This window comes from Salvia splendens, chromosome 4, assembly GCF_004379255.2.
Source record: "Salvia splendens isolate huo1 chromosome 4, SspV2, whole genome shotgun sequence".
In the NCBI taxonomy this organism is placed as follows: Eukaryota; Viridiplantae; Streptophyta; class Magnoliopsida; order Lamiales; family Lamiaceae; genus Salvia; species Salvia splendens.
The window spans coordinates 17,104,157-17,123,763 of record NC_056035.1 but is presented as its reverse complement, the minus strand read 5'-3'; the positions used below and the strand labels follow the sequence as shown (position 1 = coordinate 17,123,763).

The 19,607-nt window shown below is 37.5% G+C and overlaps 4 protein-coding genes across 7 annotated transcripts; 2 read left to right on the top strand and 2 right to left on the bottom strand.

Moving 5' to 3' along the window:
* Positions 1-609: 609 nt before the first annotated feature.
* On the top strand, positions 610-2,887 carry LOC121799025 (pentatricopeptide repeat-containing protein At4g22760-like). Its single transcript, XM_042198337.1, is given in 2 exon segments — positions 610-1,965; positions 1,968-2,887. Coding segments are annotated over 2 exon segments (1,722 nt in total). The 5' UTR covers positions 610-683; the 3' UTR covers positions 2,408-2,887.
* Positions 2,888-4,826: 1,939 nt separating this feature from the next.
* Positions 4,827-10,049, top strand: LOC121801255 (putative protease Do-like 14). 4 transcript variants are annotated; one of them, XM_042200704.1, is made up of 12 exons: positions 4,827-4,903; positions 4,974-5,152; positions 5,307-5,400; positions 5,580-5,699; positions 5,802-5,981; positions 6,117-6,244; positions 6,680-6,891; positions 7,017-7,098; positions 7,782-7,924; positions 8,436-8,556; positions 9,326-9,418; positions 9,695-10,049. In XM_042200704.1, the coding sequence occupies exons 2-12, from the start codon at positions 5,141-5,143 to the stop codon at positions 9,809-9,811; spliced, it is 1,302 nt and encodes a 433-aa protein (XP_042056638.1). In that variant the 5' UTR covers positions 4,827-4,903; positions 4,974-5,140; the 3' UTR covers positions 9,812-10,049. The 4 variants fall into 4 exon arrangements, with proteins under 4 accessions (XP_042056638.1, XP_042056639.1, XP_042056640.1 ...); XM_042200705.1 differs by having other exon boundaries at positions 4,885-4,903; positions 4,982-5,152; XM_042200706.1 differs by lacking the exon at positions 4,827-4,903 and having other exon boundaries at positions 4,933-5,152; positions 5,307-5,394.
* Positions 10,050-10,874: 825 nt separating this feature from the next.
* Positions 10,875-12,676, bottom strand: LOC121800303 (autophagy-related protein 18a-like). The gene is made up of 4 exons (XM_042199880.1): positions 11,992-12,676; positions 11,454-11,661; positions 11,210-11,336; positions 10,875-11,136 (listed from the first exon to the last, which is right to left on the bottom strand). Exons 1-4 carry the CDS (start codon positions 12,628-12,630, stop codon positions 11,067-11,069), a joined length of 1,044 nt encoding a protein of 347 aa, XP_042055814.1. The 5' UTR covers positions 12,631-12,676; the 3' UTR covers positions 10,875-11,066.
* Positions 12,677-14,014: 1,338 nt separating this feature from the next.
* LOC121798913 lies at positions 14,015-19,361 on the bottom strand. Its single transcript, XM_042198176.1, has 2 exons — positions 18,140-19,361; positions 14,015-16,441 (listed from the first exon to the last, which is right to left on the bottom strand). Exons 1-2 carry the CDS (start codon positions 19,182-19,184, stop codon positions 14,316-14,318), a joined length of 3,171 nt encoding a protein of 1,056 aa, XP_042054110.1. The 5' UTR covers positions 19,185-19,361; the 3' UTR covers positions 14,015-14,315.
* Positions 19,362-19,607: the final 246 nt, after the last annotated feature.

Genomic DNA, 19,607 nt, shown 5'->3' with positions numbered 1-19,607 from the left:
TGGCTGGGCTATTGCTGGGCTATTCCTATTGTGGATGGCTTAAGACTACAACTTAACACATAGAATAATTATTGAGTTAGCTGGCAGATACTCATAAAAACAGAGTAAAAATAGGGTAACGTTAAAAGACCAAAAAGTACTCCCTCCGCCCATTAAATTTTGTCACACTTTGACAGACGGATTTTAAGAAACGTAATGGAAAGTAAGTTGAAAAAGTTAGTGAAGAATAGGTCCAACTTTTATATACTACTCCCCGTGTCCCCAAAAAATATGCACTTTGGGGACGACACGAGTTTTAATGTAAAATAAGTAAAGTAAGAGAGATATTGAGAGAAAAAAGTAATTAAAGTATTGTTAGTGGAGAATGAGTCCCACCTTTTTATAAAGATAAGACTTTCCAAAATTAGAAGGTGCATATTCATGTTTGACGAACTAAAAATGAATGAGTTCATATTCTTGTGGACAAGGTAGTATTAGTTTTATTTATATGTGTGTTGGAATGAATTAGTGAATTATGTGGTCCACTCCTCTCTTATATACTATGAGTATATATTTTGTTTATTCTATTGAATATTGATTATGTATGTAATTGAAATTTCGGTACAGTTATTGAACCAAATGGCGGGGGAAGTTTATACAAAATCGAGATTAACGATTTCCCACATCACCTGATTACATCCGAAATGCAAGTTTCTAGATTGGGAAATCTGCTGGAAAATTTCATCACTGCTGATCAAGCCAAGCAAATCCACTGCCAAATAGTGATTAACAATCTTCATAATCTCGAGCCGCTCTTAGTCCGTCAAATTTTGAAATGCGCCGCCCATTATTCCGCACGAACCACCCACTACGTCAGATTGATCCTCCGCCGTATGCGAAACCGCGACGCCTTCTCCGCGTCGTGCACGATCCGTTATCTCTCTCAACACGGGCAGTTTCGAGATGCTATTGATTTGTATTCGGAATCGCACGCTTCGGGGATTTTTCCGAATACATATGCTGTATCCTCAGCGCTTAAGTCTTGCACCAGGGTTCTTTATGAAACGGGCGGATTGATGATTCAGGGGCAAGCGCAGAAGTTGGGTTTTTGTGAGGTTGTATTCGTTCAAACGGCGCTTTTGGCTTTCTACTCGAAAATGGGGGATATGGTGGTTGCGCGTAAGGCGTTCGATGAAATTCGGGAGAGAAATGTGGTTTCTTGGAACTCCTTGTTGGGGGGATACGTCAAGTGTGGCAATTTGGCCATGGCGCAGAGCGTGTTCGATGAAATGCCTGAGAAAGATGTCGTTTCATGGACTTCAATGGTCTCAGGGTACGTGAGGGGTAAGGATATGGAGCGGGCTTACGAATTATTTCGTCGAATTCCAGAGAGGAGTTCTACTTCCTGGAATGTCATGATTACCGGATACATAGAATGTGGGAAGATGGAGCTAGCACGGAGCTTTTTTGATGCAATGCCAGAGAGGAACAGCGTTTCGTATATCACTATGATTTCTGCCTACTCAGCGTGTGGGAATGTAGAGTGTGCGAAGGAGCTCTATGACCAGCATGTTGAGAAAGATCTACTTCTATATAATGCCATGATCTCGTGCTATGCTCAGAACAGCAGGGCGAAAGAGGCATTGCAGTTGTTGGATGAACTGCTGAAGCCGAATGCGAGATTCCAGCCTGATAAAATTACATTGTCTAGTGCCATCTCCGCGTGTTCGCAGCTAGGAGACTCGGAATATGGGGCTTGGATTGAATCGTACATGAGAGAAATGGGGATCAGAATGGATGATCACTTGACCACCTCTTTTATTGACTTGCACGCTAAGTGTGGAAACATTGATAAAGCTCATGAGCTGTTTAATGGCTTGCAGAAGAGGGATTTAGTAGCTTACACTGCGATGATTTTAGGCTATGGTATAAATGGTAGGGCAAAGGAGGCCATCGATTTATTCGATGAGATGATTGATAGTGGCATTGTCCAAACATGGTTACTTTTACAGGAATACTGACGGCTTACAGCCATGTTGGTTTGGTGGAAGAAGGCTACCATTGTTTCATATCAATGCAGAGACATGGCCTTGTTCCGACACAGGATCACTACTCAATCATGGTTGATCTTTTAGGTAAGGCTGGACAGCTTGAAGAAGCTTATGAGTTGATCAAGAGCATGCCTACTAGGCCACATGCTGGAGTGTGGGGTGCGTTGCTGCTTGCTTGCAGCCTGCACAGCAATGTGGAGCTTGCGGAGATTGCTGCCAGTCATTGTTTCGAGCTAGAGCCTGATAATGGTGGCTATTATTCTCTTCTTGCCGGTATCTATGCCTCTGCAGGGAGGTGGGAAGATGCTGATAGATTCAGGAGAGCAGTCGGAGAGAAGGGTCTTGTGAAGATAGCGGGATCTAGTTGGATGAACTGAAGGAGATGCTCTTTCTTGACATTCTCAGAATCTTGATACTGTTATCTTTCTCTATCTGTGGTTCTTGGTTGGTTATTGCATTGCTGAAGAAAGAGAGGCTTGCATTCTGAATCGCCAGCAACAATGCTGAGAGTGCAGTTACAATTTTGCTCTATGTGCTTGGATTTTTCGTGTTTATCCAACATCTTCAACTAAATTATAATGCTTGGAGAAAAAAGGAAGAAGCTGATGTAAAGGATAGTAGAATTATTTCTAGGTAATTACTTGTACCCCTTTCTTCTTAGTACTCCATTTTTTATTTAGAGTGAACTGCACAAAAGGGGCCTAACTTTTCGCGGTGTAACAGCAGAGGCTCCTAACATTTAAAAATCCCACCACAGGAATTTAACAAAATATATAATCACAAACCTTGTATATTTTGCCATTTTCCGGACGAAAATGCCCAAATGAGCTGAATGGCAGTTTAGACTATTTACCTACTAAACCTGCACCCTATCTGTAAGAGCTGTCTTGTCAGCACTATTAGTCTATAAAATTATTCTTTAGTGTTCTAAATAAAATTAAGTATACAACTATATATCTACTTAGGTAGAGAATTGGCATTTCCCAAGTCAAAATACAATGATTTATTAAGATAATTATTTTCTCTTTCTTCATGCATTTTCTCTCAATTTTACTTAATTATTTTTAATTTGTAGGTAAGTATCTACCTTTTTTGTTAATTAATTTCTTCTTCCTCATTATTTTGTCGCCCTTTAAACGTGAATTCCTTATATATGTTATTGATTTGAATGCTCTTAGTGGGGGGAAATGGCCACATTTTCGGGACAACATTTTTGTATTGGGTTGGGAAATTAATTTCAAAACATCTTTGAATTTTCAATTTGTAATTAAAACACTTCATAAATAAGAATCAATTAGCTACTTATAACTAGAGTGAAAACACATTAATTAAAACCCTAATGAAGTCAATGTTTATAGAGTGGGAATTAACATGTGTGCAACTCTGGCTAAAGATTTGCTAAATTCAACATGGGCATCATGTTCAATGAAAAGAAGAGACGCCTGAAATAATCACCAATCAATAATCTTAAATTGGCCAACAAATATATTATGTAATATTTTGTCTTGCAATGCAAAGAAAAATAAATAAAGAAAGAAAGGTAGTGCATTTTGAAACTTGAGAAGGAACAGTGTCAGATATTTAATTTCCGACATAAAAATTCCAAACAAAAAAATCCTTTATTCATAGATCTGAAATTGAATTTATTCACACACACATATGCATATACATATACATATTTGATTTCTCCCTCACTTGTGCTTTTGCAGCGGCTGACATGGAGACTGAAAATACTATTTGTTTGAATAATTAATATGCCGCAGGTGATGCAGTGGCGGCCATGCAAAAGGACGACTTTGCCCTTTCAGGCCCTGAGGGTGTTATGGTCCGAAAAAACATAGTTTGTGATTATATATTTTGTTAGATCCCTGTTGTGGGATTTTTAAATGTTAGGAGCCTCTGCTGTTACACAGCGAAAAGTTAGGGACCTTTTGTGCAGTGCACTCTTTTATTTATTTATTTATTTCTGATTTGGTAATTTGAAAACAGCCGCCTTCTTCTTCTTTTTTATTATTATTTTTTAAATGTGAATTAGCTCTGTGATATTGTGGCTTAATAAATGGCACAAGTAGTCTTGATCTGTTTGCCTTTAAGTTGTTTTAGAATCACTTTTAAATTCAGCTAACAATTAATGATACCTTTTTTGGTAGTTGGTACTATTAGCTGTGTGATCAAATAATATCTAATTTATAATAATAACTAATAATTAATTTCAATTTTATATGTTAAAAATATTAACACAAAAATATAAATTTATCAATCTTCTTGTGTTGATAAATTTATATCTTTAATATTTAAATTTACATGTTGTATGAATATAATTATATCTTTGTGTTGATAATTTTAATACAAAGAATTGAAAATTAGTTATTACTGTAAATTAGTATTACCCTAACTCGACCCCTGATGATTAAATTTACTTAAGACGTGTTCACTATGTAAGAATTGAGAAATTCATGGTCCAATTGGAGGAATTATGGTTGTTCACCTTCCACTAATTAATTGTTGGGAGCCTTACAATTGAGGTGGAGTCCGCACTATTCATGCCAATGTAGGAAGAATTGAAATTTTGCCCTATAGGTAAGATTTGTTTGTGCATTGAAAAGTGCAGGTTTATATATTTGCCCAACTTTTCCATCTTTCCACTTGGATGGATAAATTTATCAATCCATAATTCTATTAGGTCAAAGTCTTTATTTTGAGTAATATTTGGGTCAATTCTAGGATACTAAATAATGGAGAAAAAATTATATATATGGCTAATTATGAGTTTATTCTTTGGAAGATTTAATTCTTCCAAATGTTAGAAATGAAAATCTGCTATAGTCAACCCACCCTTTAAAAATTGTATTCTCCACTAGAATGTGCTGATGGTAAGATTTAATCCCTATTTCCAAAAAATAAAATAAATGTAGCCAAATTGATATATTTTGATTTGGGCAGGGCCGCAGTTTTCTTATGCTTCAAGTGCGTGCGCGCTCGTTTCCAGACTCTACTCGAATGCATCACAGATAGTCGACGGTGAGAGAAGCTAGAGGAACAAGAATCTCACCAAGAACTGTAGCAAATTTGTAATAATCTGCGTAGAATTGTCACTATATTCCAAGACGATGCATTTCTTGGTATATGAATCAACTTTCTTCCTGCGTTTCGTTGGTTATTTTACTCAAACATTAGAAATTGCGCTTGTCTGCAAAGTGTTTGACAAATTGCTTCCGAGTATACTTTATTTGTTTGCTTTGTTCTTCAATAGGGGTTTTTTCGTTGTGTTTGCAGAGAAAGTTCTCGAACAAAACCGTTCTCATTCGTGCAGCGGCTTTGGCTGCAGCTGGTTCAGGGACATTCTGTTTTGCTTCTTCTTCAGGTCATGGTAACGACTCCTTTCCTTACTCGATTATTTATGTTCTTTCTTGTTGATGAGTGTGAAACCTTGAAGCCGCCTTTGTGTACCTTGGCAGTAAGATCAATACATAACAATCACTATTCTTCTTGTACGCAGTTAATATTGAATACACTTTTTACTTAACTGTTATTTTAACTATAAAACAGATGCGTCAATATCTGTTTCAATGCCTTCGCCGGTTCGGGATTCCTTAGCATGGCCATGGAGAACTATCGAGGGGAGCATCCCGTTTCCTTCATTTACTCACTCAAACCATTCACAGTATGGTATATCTGTATTTCCTTAAGCTTTCTCACTGGCGTTTGTCTTTCTTACGTATCTGTATCGGTTTATTTCCTTTTTAGTTGATAGGTAACACTTCACTGCAGGTCTTCTTCCTCTATCTTTTTCAAAGCCGGATAATGTGCCAGATGCTAATATAAGTAAAGGAGCTGCTTGGGATGCTGGAGATAGCCCAAAACACTGCTGCAACTGTCTTGGCCGCGATACTATTGCAAATGCAGCTGCTAAGATAGGCCCTGCTGTTGTGAATTTGTCGGTACCTCAAGGTTTACAATTTTCTACCTTTTCCCCCCTTCTCCTATTTTTTTCTTCCCATTCCTCGTTTTATGATTTTGTTCATTTGTATAGGGAAAACCACATCTTAGGTAGGTTATATCTTAACAGTCATGTTCTTTTTGTAGGTTTCATTGGTATAACTACCGGTAAAAGCATTGGATCAGGGACTATTATAGATGAAGATGGTACTATCTTAACTTGTGCTCATACTGTGGTTGACTTTCAAGGACTGAGGTCGTTATCCAAGGGAAAGGTATTTTTTTAGAAATAGTTGGTTCTTTTAGGCAGAAAAATAAGTCTACTTGAAGGATTACATGAATGTTCACTTTTCTTAGACTTGAGTCTCAGTTATCACCAAGTAGTGCCAGACCCTTCGAAATTAACATTCTGTGTTATACACCAATTTCTTCTTCTGGTGAACTCCTGCAAACGGAAAGCAGTTTTGTGCATCATCCATTAAAAGTGTTGTGCTGTCTAGTATACTAATCAACTTTAGAAGGAAAACCTGTCTGAATTTCGATTTGAATTCACCTAGGCTTTTGGAAGCCTTTATATCACGCGAGACTATAAATATCTTTTCATCCCTTTATCAGTGACAAGTCATCTATTTATATGTGTGTGCCCGCGCGTATTTAGCATTTACTTTTTCAGTTTTAGTTTACCCATCGAGTATTAATTACTGCATCAGGTTGAAGTGACATTGCAAGATGGTCGGTCATTCGAGGGAACTGTGGTGAATGCTGATTTGCATGCCGACATAGCAATAGTAAAGATAAAGTCCAAAACTCCACTTCCAACAGCAAAACTTGGGACATCGAGTAAGCTTCGCCCTGGGGATTGGGTGGTGGCTATGGGCTGTCCCCTTACCCTTCAGAATACTGTTACTGCAGGTATTGTAAGGTAATTTCCTTTGCTGTCTATTCAATGTATGTAGTGCACATGCATGCATGTCAATCTGGATTACCATGAGTCCATGACCGAGAGGAATATATTTTCACTAATGCCTTTTTGTTGCTCACATTTAGCTGTGTTGATCGTAAAGCTAGTGACTTGGGTCTCGGAGGCATGCATAGGGAATATTTACAAACTGATTGTGCAATAAATCCGGTAATCTTCTTATTTTCTGTAAATTGTTATATGCGTTCAAGAGCTTTATGTACTTTCAATCATCTTTCTTCTTTGAGTATGTTCTGTGCACTTGCGTGGGGGAGGGGTTGTGGAAGCCAAAGTTGTTTATTATGTGTGCGAAAAGCACCTATAGGCAACCCTTGCTTGTTGATGGGATCATTATATAGGATTCTGTGGTTTGTACTGTTTTATCCTTTATCTGTGTATACGAAACAAAATTATCTGCAACTGCATGATATGGACATCAATGCTTATGTGTACTTGCAACTTGCAAGATTTCTTTGGATTTGGGATTGGTTGTCTAAATACAACTGTGTGTTGATGTGACAAGTTTTTGGTGATTTACAATTGCCTAGTGGATCACGTATAAATGAAAACCATTACTCCAGTCAAAATAGGTTTTCAGTCTCTCGTTTGGGAGCTCACTGCTAACCCTGTCAGTTATGTTCAAGGTATATATTGATAGAATTCACTGCAAAAAGGATCATTGGACACAAATCAGTTATTTCACTTGTCCTTTTAAATTATTGATAATTTGATATGGAATGAATCGAAGATGTCGTTCTCTACTGTGTTATTCTTTGTGTTGTCTACTGTATAATTTCAAGACTTCAATTATTATGTATTAACCATAGGAACTTTCATCATTGTATTGTTTGCAGGGTAATTCTGGTGGACCTCTTGTAAATGCTGATGGAGAAGTTATAGGTGTTAACATCATGAAACTGTTGGGGGCTGATGGATTAAATTTTGCTGTCCCAATTGATTCGGTGTCAAAAATAATTGAGCACTTCAAAAGAAATGGGTATATTCTGTTCATTAAAAGCTCGTCTGTGTTTGTCAAAAGAGTTGATGAGAACCTAAATATATCTGTCTTGCTTACCCATTTTTAGACGAAGCACATATGAACATATCCATCAAATCATATAGTATATGATTCTTGTTGTAATAATAGACAATGTATATGAGGTTTATTGTGAACTTATGCCATCAAAATGTTATATTGCGATTTTAAAGTGGATTTTAAGTATTAAAGGTTGTTGTAGCATTTCTAAAAACCTCATTTTAAATTTCAAAAGTTACCTATATCCATATCAAGGAGTTCAATTTGTTTTCTCAAAATCAAAATACTGATATATCTGTCAAGGACATCTATGTTTGCATCTTTTGTGGTTGTGAATCCGATTGTGTCTACATCTCTTCTACCCACAGGCTTTTTTACTTGACATTAAGTTGTTACTTATTTCTTATTTATTTATTTATTATTCATTTTTGAACCTTATGACATGGAATAATTTCAATAGTTCATAATGCAGGAGAGTTGTTCGACCCTGGCTTGGTCTAAAAATGATTGATCTCAATGATATGATTGTTGCACATCTTAAAGAAAGAAGTGCTTCCTTCCCAGATGTCAGAAGAGGAGTTCTTATACCAATGGTCAGATTTTTTTTCTGAGATGTATACTTAATATTCTTCGTCATAAATCAAAATTGGCCAAAAGTGCAATTGCTATGTTGTATATCATTACTCACTTTTGTTAGTAGTTTTCATTCCCATTTTGCTTCACTGAAATTATTATGTGAAGGACATCTTTGCTGACAAGAACGATTATCTCTAGCTGCTGTTTTGAAATGTGGATGTGGGGTCGTTTGCTTCTTGATGGATTAAGGACTGTCAGTGTCATGCAAGAATTGATTAGACAGGGAAAGATGTCTATGCTTGTTTCCATTGTCTGATGGTTACTATTAGTGCCTGCAACTAGCTATTTTTTAAACCTGTTTCCCAATAACCAATCACAGTATTCTGTTTGAGCTGTAATATGTTGAGCTTCAGATGTAGCTTGGTTTTTTTTTTCTGAAACTGGATGATGGAATGGATTTGGCTTTATGTGGATTAATTTTGATATACACAACCAAACGTTGATAGCTGTAACTTGAATTCCATACTTGTTTAACTTCTGAGGTTTTTAAACACACTATCATTCATGTTCGTATTTGCTGCAATGAAGGCTTATCTGGAAGCAGAAAATTTATACTATTGATTGAGTCAATGCCGATGGGACCTCTTTCATCAATATCAGGGAAAGGAAGAGTTGGATCTATCTTTGCAGTAGCTGCAATACATTCACCATCTGTTTCATGAGTTTATTGAGACTAGATAGATCTTATGTCTCTACAAATACCTGATGAAATTGTTTTCTTAACAGGTATCTCCTGGTTCCCCGGCTGATCGTGCTGGCTTTCGTCCTGGGGATGTTTTAGTTGAATTTGGAGGAAGGCCCATTGAAAGCATTAAGGAGGTAAGAATACTCCCTTTGATTTCTAGTTCACTTTTTCCTTAAAGAGAAGTTAAGTGACACTTTTAGTTCATTTGGAGAGTTCTTTATCTGTGGTATTGATTTAATTCATGTATGTGTTGTTGATTGTTTGTTTTATTTTTCATCTATTTGAAAACCATTCCATCTGTCAATGTTCTAATCTAAGATGCTGATTTTGTCTATATTTATTTGACCTGCCAAATTATGGCTGTACTTACTCTTTCTGTATCATTGAATCGGCATGATGTTTTCCCTCAGGTGATAGATATCATGGGTGACAAAGTAGGAAAACCTTTCAAGGCTGTTGTGAAGAGGGAAAACAATGTTACCGAGACTTTAACTGTGATTCCTGATGAAGCAAATCCAGCATTGTGAATGACTGCCCATTGAAATGAGCTATCAGTTTGTGTTGAGGTAAAAAATATACAAGCAGAAAGTTTGAATGTTGCTTAATTTTCAATGTTTCTTCTTTCATATGTTTGATAAAAGAGTTGGACATTTTTGACGTATTCGTCGTAGAAATCTCAACTTTGGATTTGGGTTTCGATCTGTGAAATCCAATGCAAAAATCAAAGTTATGTTTATTCTATTTTACTTCATTTACCTTTTATAATCATGCTCCCTCCGTGGACGGAACAAGTTTTAATGAGAAATTGGTAAAGTAAGATAGAAGGACAAAAAGTGGGTAAAGCATGAGAGAGGGGAGAAAAAGTCATTTTTAGAAATGAGACTAATTTTTATGGACATCCTCATGTGACAAAATGAGATTATTTTTCGTGGATGGAGGGAGTATCATAGTTATGAATGCTCAGTATTTGAAATTGAATCGTTGAGAACAAGGGTTGGGTTTTTCCAACTCAATACTTTCGGATGAATTTATTCAAAAAGGTTAAAAAAACAAATGGTTTCCAGTCTGAACTATTGTTGTTTACATATTTTGGACGTAGGCAGCCCAAGAATCATAAGTGTTTCATAAATTATTTTTACACTAACTGGGAAAGTTATTCAATACTTTCCCGTCCCTTAAATTTTGTCACATTTTAACTGGGAATAGATTTTAAGAAATAAAATGAAAAGTGAGTTTGAAAAAGTTAGTGGAGAGTGAGTCATACTTTTATATATGAGAGTTTTATAATAAAATATGAGTTGGAATAAGTTAATGGAATATGAAGTCCACTACTGAAAATAATAAAAGATGAAATATGATAAATATTATGGGATGGAAATAGAAATATGTGATAAAATTTAAGGGACGGAGGGAGTATACTATAGTGGAATAGTATATAACATGAATAAGGATTCAGTAATAAGTAGTATATGAATCTTATTTACCATTTCAATAATTATGCATGTTGATGTATAACATCAGAAAAATAAAAATAACACACACTCTTCGAATCATTTTAATGTAAAAACAAAACTAATATTCGAGTTGAAAACAGCATCTGCCCTAATTCCTAAACAGCGAAGTGGAATGACCATTGATCAAAATATATTGTACATTCCTTGGATCAATCATCACTAAATTTTTTTGAAGTATAATCATCATTAGGCTCATCATATAGACAGTTTAGGCAAGCTAGCTTAATAAAATCAAAATTCTATACAGATATAAATGAGAGTGACAAAATCAGAAGTTGTGGGATTCCAGTTTGGTCATGTCTCCACCCACCATCGGATCGAACTGGCACCTATAATAACTGCACCAAAATGAATAAGATTATGGTATCTATTGTAGGAAGAGGTTTTCATCTTCATACCAAAAACTAATACCTTCCATTACTGCCAACAACTGCAATTGTGTTCTCCCCTGGTCCGAACGCAGCAATGTGCTGTATCCCTTCTTGTACGCGAAACTGAGCCACTGACCATTCCGAGCTGAAATATTTGGGCAGAAAACCTGCATATTTTTAACAAAATCAGAATACAAACTACCATGTTACATATGATTTACAAGGAATCAAGTGGTATAATTGTATTTGAGTTGTTCATATTTATAAAAAGATAACGATGTTACCTTTAATGAAGGAAAGACGCGATAGGGAAGAAGGTGGAGCAAACTTATTCGTTTCCGGTACTTCTGAACGACTAGTCTTTAAAGAGGTCGAATCAAGCTTTACGACGAATACATGGACAGTTCCCTTATCACTTGAAACAGCCAACCATGTGCCACTCGCAGAGAATGAAATGCTGCATACTACTGCTCTATCAGAACCCCTTCTCACCTGCATTGCAATGAGTCAACTTTCTAGTATGAGATATCAGTAACAATATTAGATTTCACACCTCATAAACACTCTGTCACCTTCTTTTGACTCAATTCCAAATAGAGATAGTTTTTACTCTCTGTTGGGAATGATAATGTAAAGATGGCATCCATTATGCTACTTAGATTATAACATACGTATAATGGCAATTGTGGTTTAGATCGTTCAAGGTTGAAATTGGGGGAGGAACTACCAAATTAAAACTCATCTGATGTGATTATAGACATAGAGTTAGAGAAAAATCAATTGGTAAATCAGAAGATCGAAAAAAGAAGTAAGTAGTAGTACCTCCTTAAGCAACGATCCATCAGCGGTTCTAAACACACGTATGAGCGTGCCCTTAGTGCTTGCGGTTGCGACGAGCATACCATCATCCATCAAAGCAACACAAGCGATGCTGGAACTGTGCGCCATCACGTGCGTCGACTTATTCGTTGCGTATTGCACCGCCCTCACAAACCCTCTCTGTTCCCCCAAACAAACCAGCACCATCTGTCCCTCTTTAGAGATCTCGCACAGCCCCTGCCGATTCTCCATCGTCTCAATCTGATGAATCAATTCGAAATCGGATAAACTGTAAACGTAGATCTTATGCAGCATTACCACCACGATTCGGTCCGTCCGGAGGCGGACGGCCCTCACCTCCGACCGGAACACCAGCTCGCCGATGCCGCGGTTGAGGCGATCGTCCCAAATCCTGACCTTATTGCGGTCGGATTTAGAGGCGCCGATCAGCGCGAAGATGTTGCAGCGGAAGAGCATCCGAACGACGCCGATTCCGCCGGGGAAGTTGCGGCGGAGGGCTTCGCCGAAGGGATCGGCGGCTCTGAAGACGAGGAATCCGTCGGTTGTTCCGACGGAGAAGCAGCTGGCGTCCTGATTGAAAGAGACGCTTAGCACGGACGCCGGTTCCACAGGATGGGACATGGCGGAAATCGGAATAAGTTTTACGGTTGCATGATTTTAGAGAGAGAAAGAGTAGACAGTGAATGAGTAGAGCTTGAGTCCTTTGGTTAGATTTATTACTTATATTTTGTTAATGCATATACGTATCAATATCATCACTTGATAAATATGTGCTCCATATACGTAATCTTATCGATAAGATTCATTATGGCAACTGATATATGTAACTATGTTAATTTTATCTTCTTTATATATGTAGGCGCCTAAATGCATTTAAATACTTTGATTTTATTTTATGATAGATACTATTATTATTTTATTTCATTTTAATTCGTTCTTGTATTTTTATACTCTATCGCCTTAGATTTAATTTTACTTAAATTTATTTCACTTCAATGATTATTATTAGAATAAACTCCATATCATATATATATCTCTTTTAGAGAAAATTAAATCCATATCACATCTTCGTCACATATAATAACAATTTTTTTAATAATTAATTAAATCGTACTACACCCTACACATATAACTAAAAAAATACAGATACTTACAGTGACCAAAACAATACATATCACATCTTCGTCACATATTATAACAAATATTTTATATTTAATTAAGTATTACCACACCCTACACATATAACTGAAAAATACAAATACTTACAATGACCAAAATAATAACTAACCAAGACAACTGAAACTAAAAGAAAAAATTAATAAAAATGGACCTGAATATGGTATAGAGTATCTTTTATGGTGTATGGTATACTAGTAGAATAAAAGAAAATAAATTTAACTATTACGAATCAATCTTAAGTCTTAACTACTATCTAGATGATTCAAAAGGGATTTTTTTTCCTAAAGAACTACTTCAACAATATTAAATGGAAAACAAATAATTTAAGAACAAGTAAATAAAGATAAGATGTGATGATGTGGAGAAGGTAGAATTCAAGGATCCGATGCACAACTCAAAACTTATATCCAATTATTCTCCTTTATATCCAATTAATTGTCCCTTTTTTGGTCCATAGGGTTATTAGGTAGGTCACTTAGCTAGATTAACTCCATCCCAAAATGAGAAATCCGTAAATTATGTGTTAGGATCGAAGCCCCATTCTAATACTTAACACCTAACTACCAAAACTTCTTAAACAAAAACATATAGCTGCTGGGCTTTGATAAAAAAGTGTAGAGAACGTGTCCTATGGGCGAGAAATGAAAACTTAACCATAGTAAATAATTTCGAAGAAAACATTTGTTACGAAAATTACAAATGACAATTTGTAAAACCCATGATATGAATAAACAAAAAATGGATCATCGAATAATATATTGCATAAAAAAAAGTAAGAAAAAATCGACCCAAAAAGGCCATATTGAATTATTGGGGGCATGCTAAATTGCGTTTCAATGGCCTTGGTTGTTCAATGATAAACATCCAATATCAATCAGAAGACATCATATCGAATCTTCCCCCTAATATATTTAAATAATTTTCTACATGAAAGCAACATAAAAATAAAAGTGGTGTAACAGATAAATAAAATACATGATCTAGGAATATCAACTTGTCAAAAAATGATCACTTCATCATCCCAGCTCTCTTTGCGACTCATCTCATCCACCACCAGTAGTTTTGTTGATTTTCTTAAAGTAGCCAACGCAGTTGATTCCGAAGGGGCCAGAGTTGCAAGGATTTTCTTAAAGAGAATGGTATGGCACATAGCCTAACGCCCCCGTCAGGTTATTTACCACATCCCTGCACCTACTTAGTAGATTCAGAAGCTGTTGCGAAATGTCATTTTTAGGTAATAGCTCGGCGCCACCCATATTAACCGGAGCTTTCTGCAACTGATGACTAGGTGAAGACGAAGGCGTAATGATAGACTCTGGGCCAAATTTAGGCAAATTCTTACTAGTAACATCGGTAGAATGTGTTGTATATGATGACGATGGTTCACCCACAGGATAACTAGAAGAAACTAGTTCGGTCTTGCTACCTCCCTCCCCTCCCAAAACAAACTTTACACGAGTACCTCTACCATTGCCATTACCAACATCTTCGCTACAAGGCTTCTTCAGGCACGACTTGAGCTGCTGCGACTGCACAGGAATTCTACCTGCTGTCCTCTGTTCAGCAGCCGGGGTGGCCTCCCTTGGCTTTGAGATGACTTCCTTCTGAAGCTTGATTGGTTCTGCCTCCACTGCTTTGTCTCTCACTTCCCTCATGTAGACCTTCACATTCCTGCTCCCAAACAGATTGTTGCTTGCCAGAGCATATTCTAGGGCAGCTTCTGCGTCTACTTTATGCTGATAGACCAGGCGACATGTGTATGTCTCCCAGAACACTCGAGTGGATGAATGCTCAAGAGGACCAAAACGAGCAAACTTTGCTCTCAGATGAGCACTAGATGGAAGAGCTGCACCAGGGGGAAACTTCATGACTAGCATAGTCGGATCAGCCAATCTTACTGGCTTCTGCAACCTCTGGCCTGATTCTAGTTTGGGTGCCTTTGAAGATGCCAGAGAAGCATTTTTAGCATGTATTTCCTTCACATCACCCCCTCGCTGGGGTTCATTGGACCTCTTCAGAGTTTTCCTTTCCGTGGATAATAATTTTGAGCCATCTATTATCTTCTTTTTCTTCTTCTTCTTCTTAATGTCTGAAATGTCTTCTGAATCAATAAGTTTCTTCCTCGTGCTTGCATCCTCTGGGTTATCAAGCTTCTTCCTTTTCTTTATAGCATCTGGACGAATGGGTGGACCATGTTTCTTACCACCTTTGGTTGGATCATCAGGCCGGAGGAGAGGTCTCTTGAGCTTCATGGCTGGCTTATCGCGGGTTTCCTCAGGAGGAAGGTGCAAAGTAGTTGAAGGTGCTTTACTGGAGTTAGCATCACCTTTTTCTATCTCATCTTGTGGCAATAAAACCAAGCTTTTCTGATAAACAACAGAACGATACTTCAAGAACAACGGGAAGGCAGTAGCTTTGCAGCTCCTCTCTACTTCATGAAAGGGATTGATGGCAAGAGCACGCAAGTCTTGCAGTAGCGCTGGAAGACCTTGTTCCCCAAGGTCAATGGCTATCTTTTCTTCCCCCGAAGGTGCGGCCGGCGCCACTAAACCATCATTCTTCTGATTGTCCAACGGGATATCAGTGGCACTAAGTGTATTATCAAGTGGCATTACTGAGATTTTTTCCACTGCTTCGCCACTGTCACTGTTGGCAGGGGGCAAAGCAGTATCCAAAGTGGCTTCATTTTTTATTTCTTTCTTTCTCTTCTTATTCACAGTTACATTCTCAGAACTCAATTCCCCCAATGGTTGCTCATTCGTTATTTCTTTCTTTCTCTTCTTCTTATTCATAACCAGGGTTGCGTTTTCAGTGCTCAATTCACCAGCTCGCCGCTTCAGTAACTTTGCCTTTTTTGACTTACCTTCCAGAAGTTTCGCGGAACCTTCCAAAGGTTTTATGTCACTCACCAGTAACTTTGCCTTTTTTGACTTACCTTCCAGAAGTTTCGCGGAACCTTCCAAAGGTTTTATGTCACCCACCACGTATGGCTGATGTGTGGATTGATGCTGGACCTCATTGATGTCAGATACAGAAACAGAGTTCATACGTGTCTCCGATACCCCTGATCCATCTAACAAAAGTGGATAAGCAGGGGTTACTTGGCCTGAACTTGTTTTCTTGGTCCTGATATGAATTGCTTCATCTCTCCGCTTAAATATATATTTGTCCTTTTCAACTTGATCCTTATTTTTGGTAGGGTCCATAGAGTATTTCTTCTTACCGGAAGTCACTAGTCGGCCACTCAAAGGAGCTGATCAACATAATAAATAAGAAAGATGAGAAGAAAGCCGAAACAATGAACACGAAACCTCAAAATTATTTAAAACATAAAAAATATTGCAGTTGACAACTTGAAATGAGAGGAAAACTTCATTTCAGTACCAAAAAGTAAGAACACAAAGTTAACAAATCTCAAAATCGTGTCTAATCGAATATCAGAAATTTAAGGGCAGCTGTGATCAAGCACGAATTAACTGACAAGCAAGATCAGCTGACAGAAACTTGCAGCAACCACTAATAGGTGGAATAATCTAAAAAATAGAATAATAAAAATTGATCAAACAACAAACATGATCTTCAAGATCCAGAGATACACTGGACTATTGGTCCTTAATCAACATAATCAGATACACCTCAATTCTGATTGGCATAAAGCTACAACTCTATACCAGCTCTTCAGAATCATCTAAGTGAAGCTCCAGTAGTTTGCTACAAATTACAGTGCTTTCTGCTGATCAGTTGATCCACAATCCGAAGCCCATGCCAAATATGCATCATAAATCTAAAGAAAACAGCCTTTCTATGCCCAGGGTCCCGTTTCATGCCCAATCATTTAAGACACAAGTCAATTTTTTTTAAAATTTCTGAGCGCAAAACCTACTCAATAAAATTTGCTAATGGAGAGTCAATGAAACAAATTAGAATCCCAGTCTACACCCTATACCCCTTTCCATATATTATACTAATATATATCAAAAGTAATCTCCTAAGAAGTTGCTCGATGGCCTTTAAATTAAGAGTTAGATTCACATTTATGGTAGAGGTTAATCCAAGCATTCTTCAGTAAAAAAATTAAACAGGTACTGAACAAGCTGAGTGATCTTTCAGACTGTACTTCAAGACAAAGGTACATGAATAGAAAAATCCCATAGCTTAAGAGCATCCATGCGAGTTAACTTACGAGCCCAAGCAAAAGGCAATAATACTAATTCTCTATAGAATGTAAACGGGGAAATATAACCAGTGAAATATTGACTTGGAACTAAATCCAGAGCTAGCGGAATACCTAAGAAGGAGTTAAGCGACAGCATGACACATATAAGAACCAAGTACAAAAAACTTGGCAATTATTTATTAGTATGCTTAGTGATAAACAGGGGAGAATGGAAGGAGTTAATCGACAGCATGACACATATAAGAACAAGTACAAAAACTTAGCAATTATTTACTAGTATGCTTAGAAGAGAAGATCAATGATGGCATAAATTACTCCATGAAAAATTACAATTAGGAATCCGCATATAAGATAAATTCATATTTTGTACAACTGGAGAATGCATCTCCTAGAAGGCAATGGGGAACACAACTCATAGAAATATATAGCTTTCTTAATTTGCATATAACAAATAATTAGAAAGTGCATGTAAAGTGAAGGAAGACACATTATTTCAATCCCATCAACCTTTATATCTGAACTACATCTGACAACACACGTATCCTCAAAGTCATAGTAAAAAGTACTCCGAGACCCTTCATATCCTACCTTATCCTCATCAAGCATCAACTAAGTTTCATGTCTTGTGATCTTTTGGTGCTACAAAAACAACTTAACATATGTGTTCGGCATGCTTTAGTCGGAAGAAAAATGTAAAGAGCAAATATTGACAGGTATGCAATATTACAGAAGAACATAAAACACAAAATATTTGAAAATATCTTGCAAGAATACCTCTAGACGGATTAACGGCCATTGGGGCAGTTGGCCGGGGAGGACGCACTGGTGCTGTCCCGAAGGCTTGTGCATAAGTCTCATCAAACTCCTCAAACAATGCCTTCCTGCATGCCAAGGCTGTGGCCTTGTTCTTAATAAACTCAATGGTCTGATCATAAGGCCCCAAAGGTTTCAATGCCAATTGTGTGACCATCGAAAGTATCTCATTCGGATGAAAACTACTTCTTGCCTTATTTATCTGACTTAAAGAATAAACAACTGGCTCAAAGTCCCCTACATCAACAACAAAGTAGTCATCCACACCAGACGGCCAGAAATTGAACTCATTTCTGCACCGGCATGCTAAACCCAACGCCTGTCGTCTGGAAAGCTCATCTACAGCTTCTGCTACAGCCTTCAAAAATGGCCGCGAAGAAGTCTGCTGAGACTTCTCCAAAAAGTTCTCTGCAAAGGGAATTAACTCTGCGGGATAATACCATCCATAGCTACTGTCCCCAAAAAATGCTACCAAGACATGGCCCTCCCGCTTGCTTTTTTGAACAGCCGGAGAGGCGAATGCCTCGTTGAAAATGTGTCCCGGCCACCACGGGTGTGATTTCACTTTTCCCCACACCATATCTCCAATTTCATACCCATATCCAACAGCTTCATTTGATCCTTTCGATGCGAAATGATCAAATTCCGATAACATCGAATCATAATCTTCCACAGAATCTTTCACTTTCTTCTTCTTAGCCTTCTTTAATTGTTTAGAGTTTTGCAATCTCAGAACAGAAGAATTAGATTGATTCATCGCATCTCCTCCTCCGCTTGCATCACCAATTCCAATATCCGCATCATTTGGCTTCAAATCCGTATACTCATTAAAATCATCCGAAACCCTCGCTTCAACTGGTTTATCTTCATCGGCAGGTGAAACTTCAGCTGCTTCTGCGGTAGAATGGCCGCCGCTGGTTGAAGGGGCGATGGGGTCATCTTCAATAACGGTGTCATCATCCCGGCTTGATGGCGACCTGGGACCACCGTTGATGCTGGCGCTCATCGCGAATATCGTCCCATACACCGAGAGCCGATCTGTTTCAGCCCGAAAAACTAAACCGCAATTTCAAACCAGGAAAAACTGATAATTATCCGAATCACGATGATTATTAGAATTAGAATTAGAATTTTGGAGAAAACTAGAGTAGAACCCTAGAAAGCGAAACAAGTTAGCTGCACGTCGAACTAAAATTATTTAGAGCATCTCCAATAGTCATAGGTCAGTCATAGCGTAACCACAAACTCCTTTTATCACATCATCAGCACTAAAAACTCCTCTCATATCATCAGGACAAGTAATAGGCTAGCCATAAACTAGCCACAATAAACAAAATTATAAAAAACAAATAATTAACACTCACACAAAATACGAAATTAAATTTACGACACAAATACGGGAAAATTCAATAATAATAGTTAATTTTAA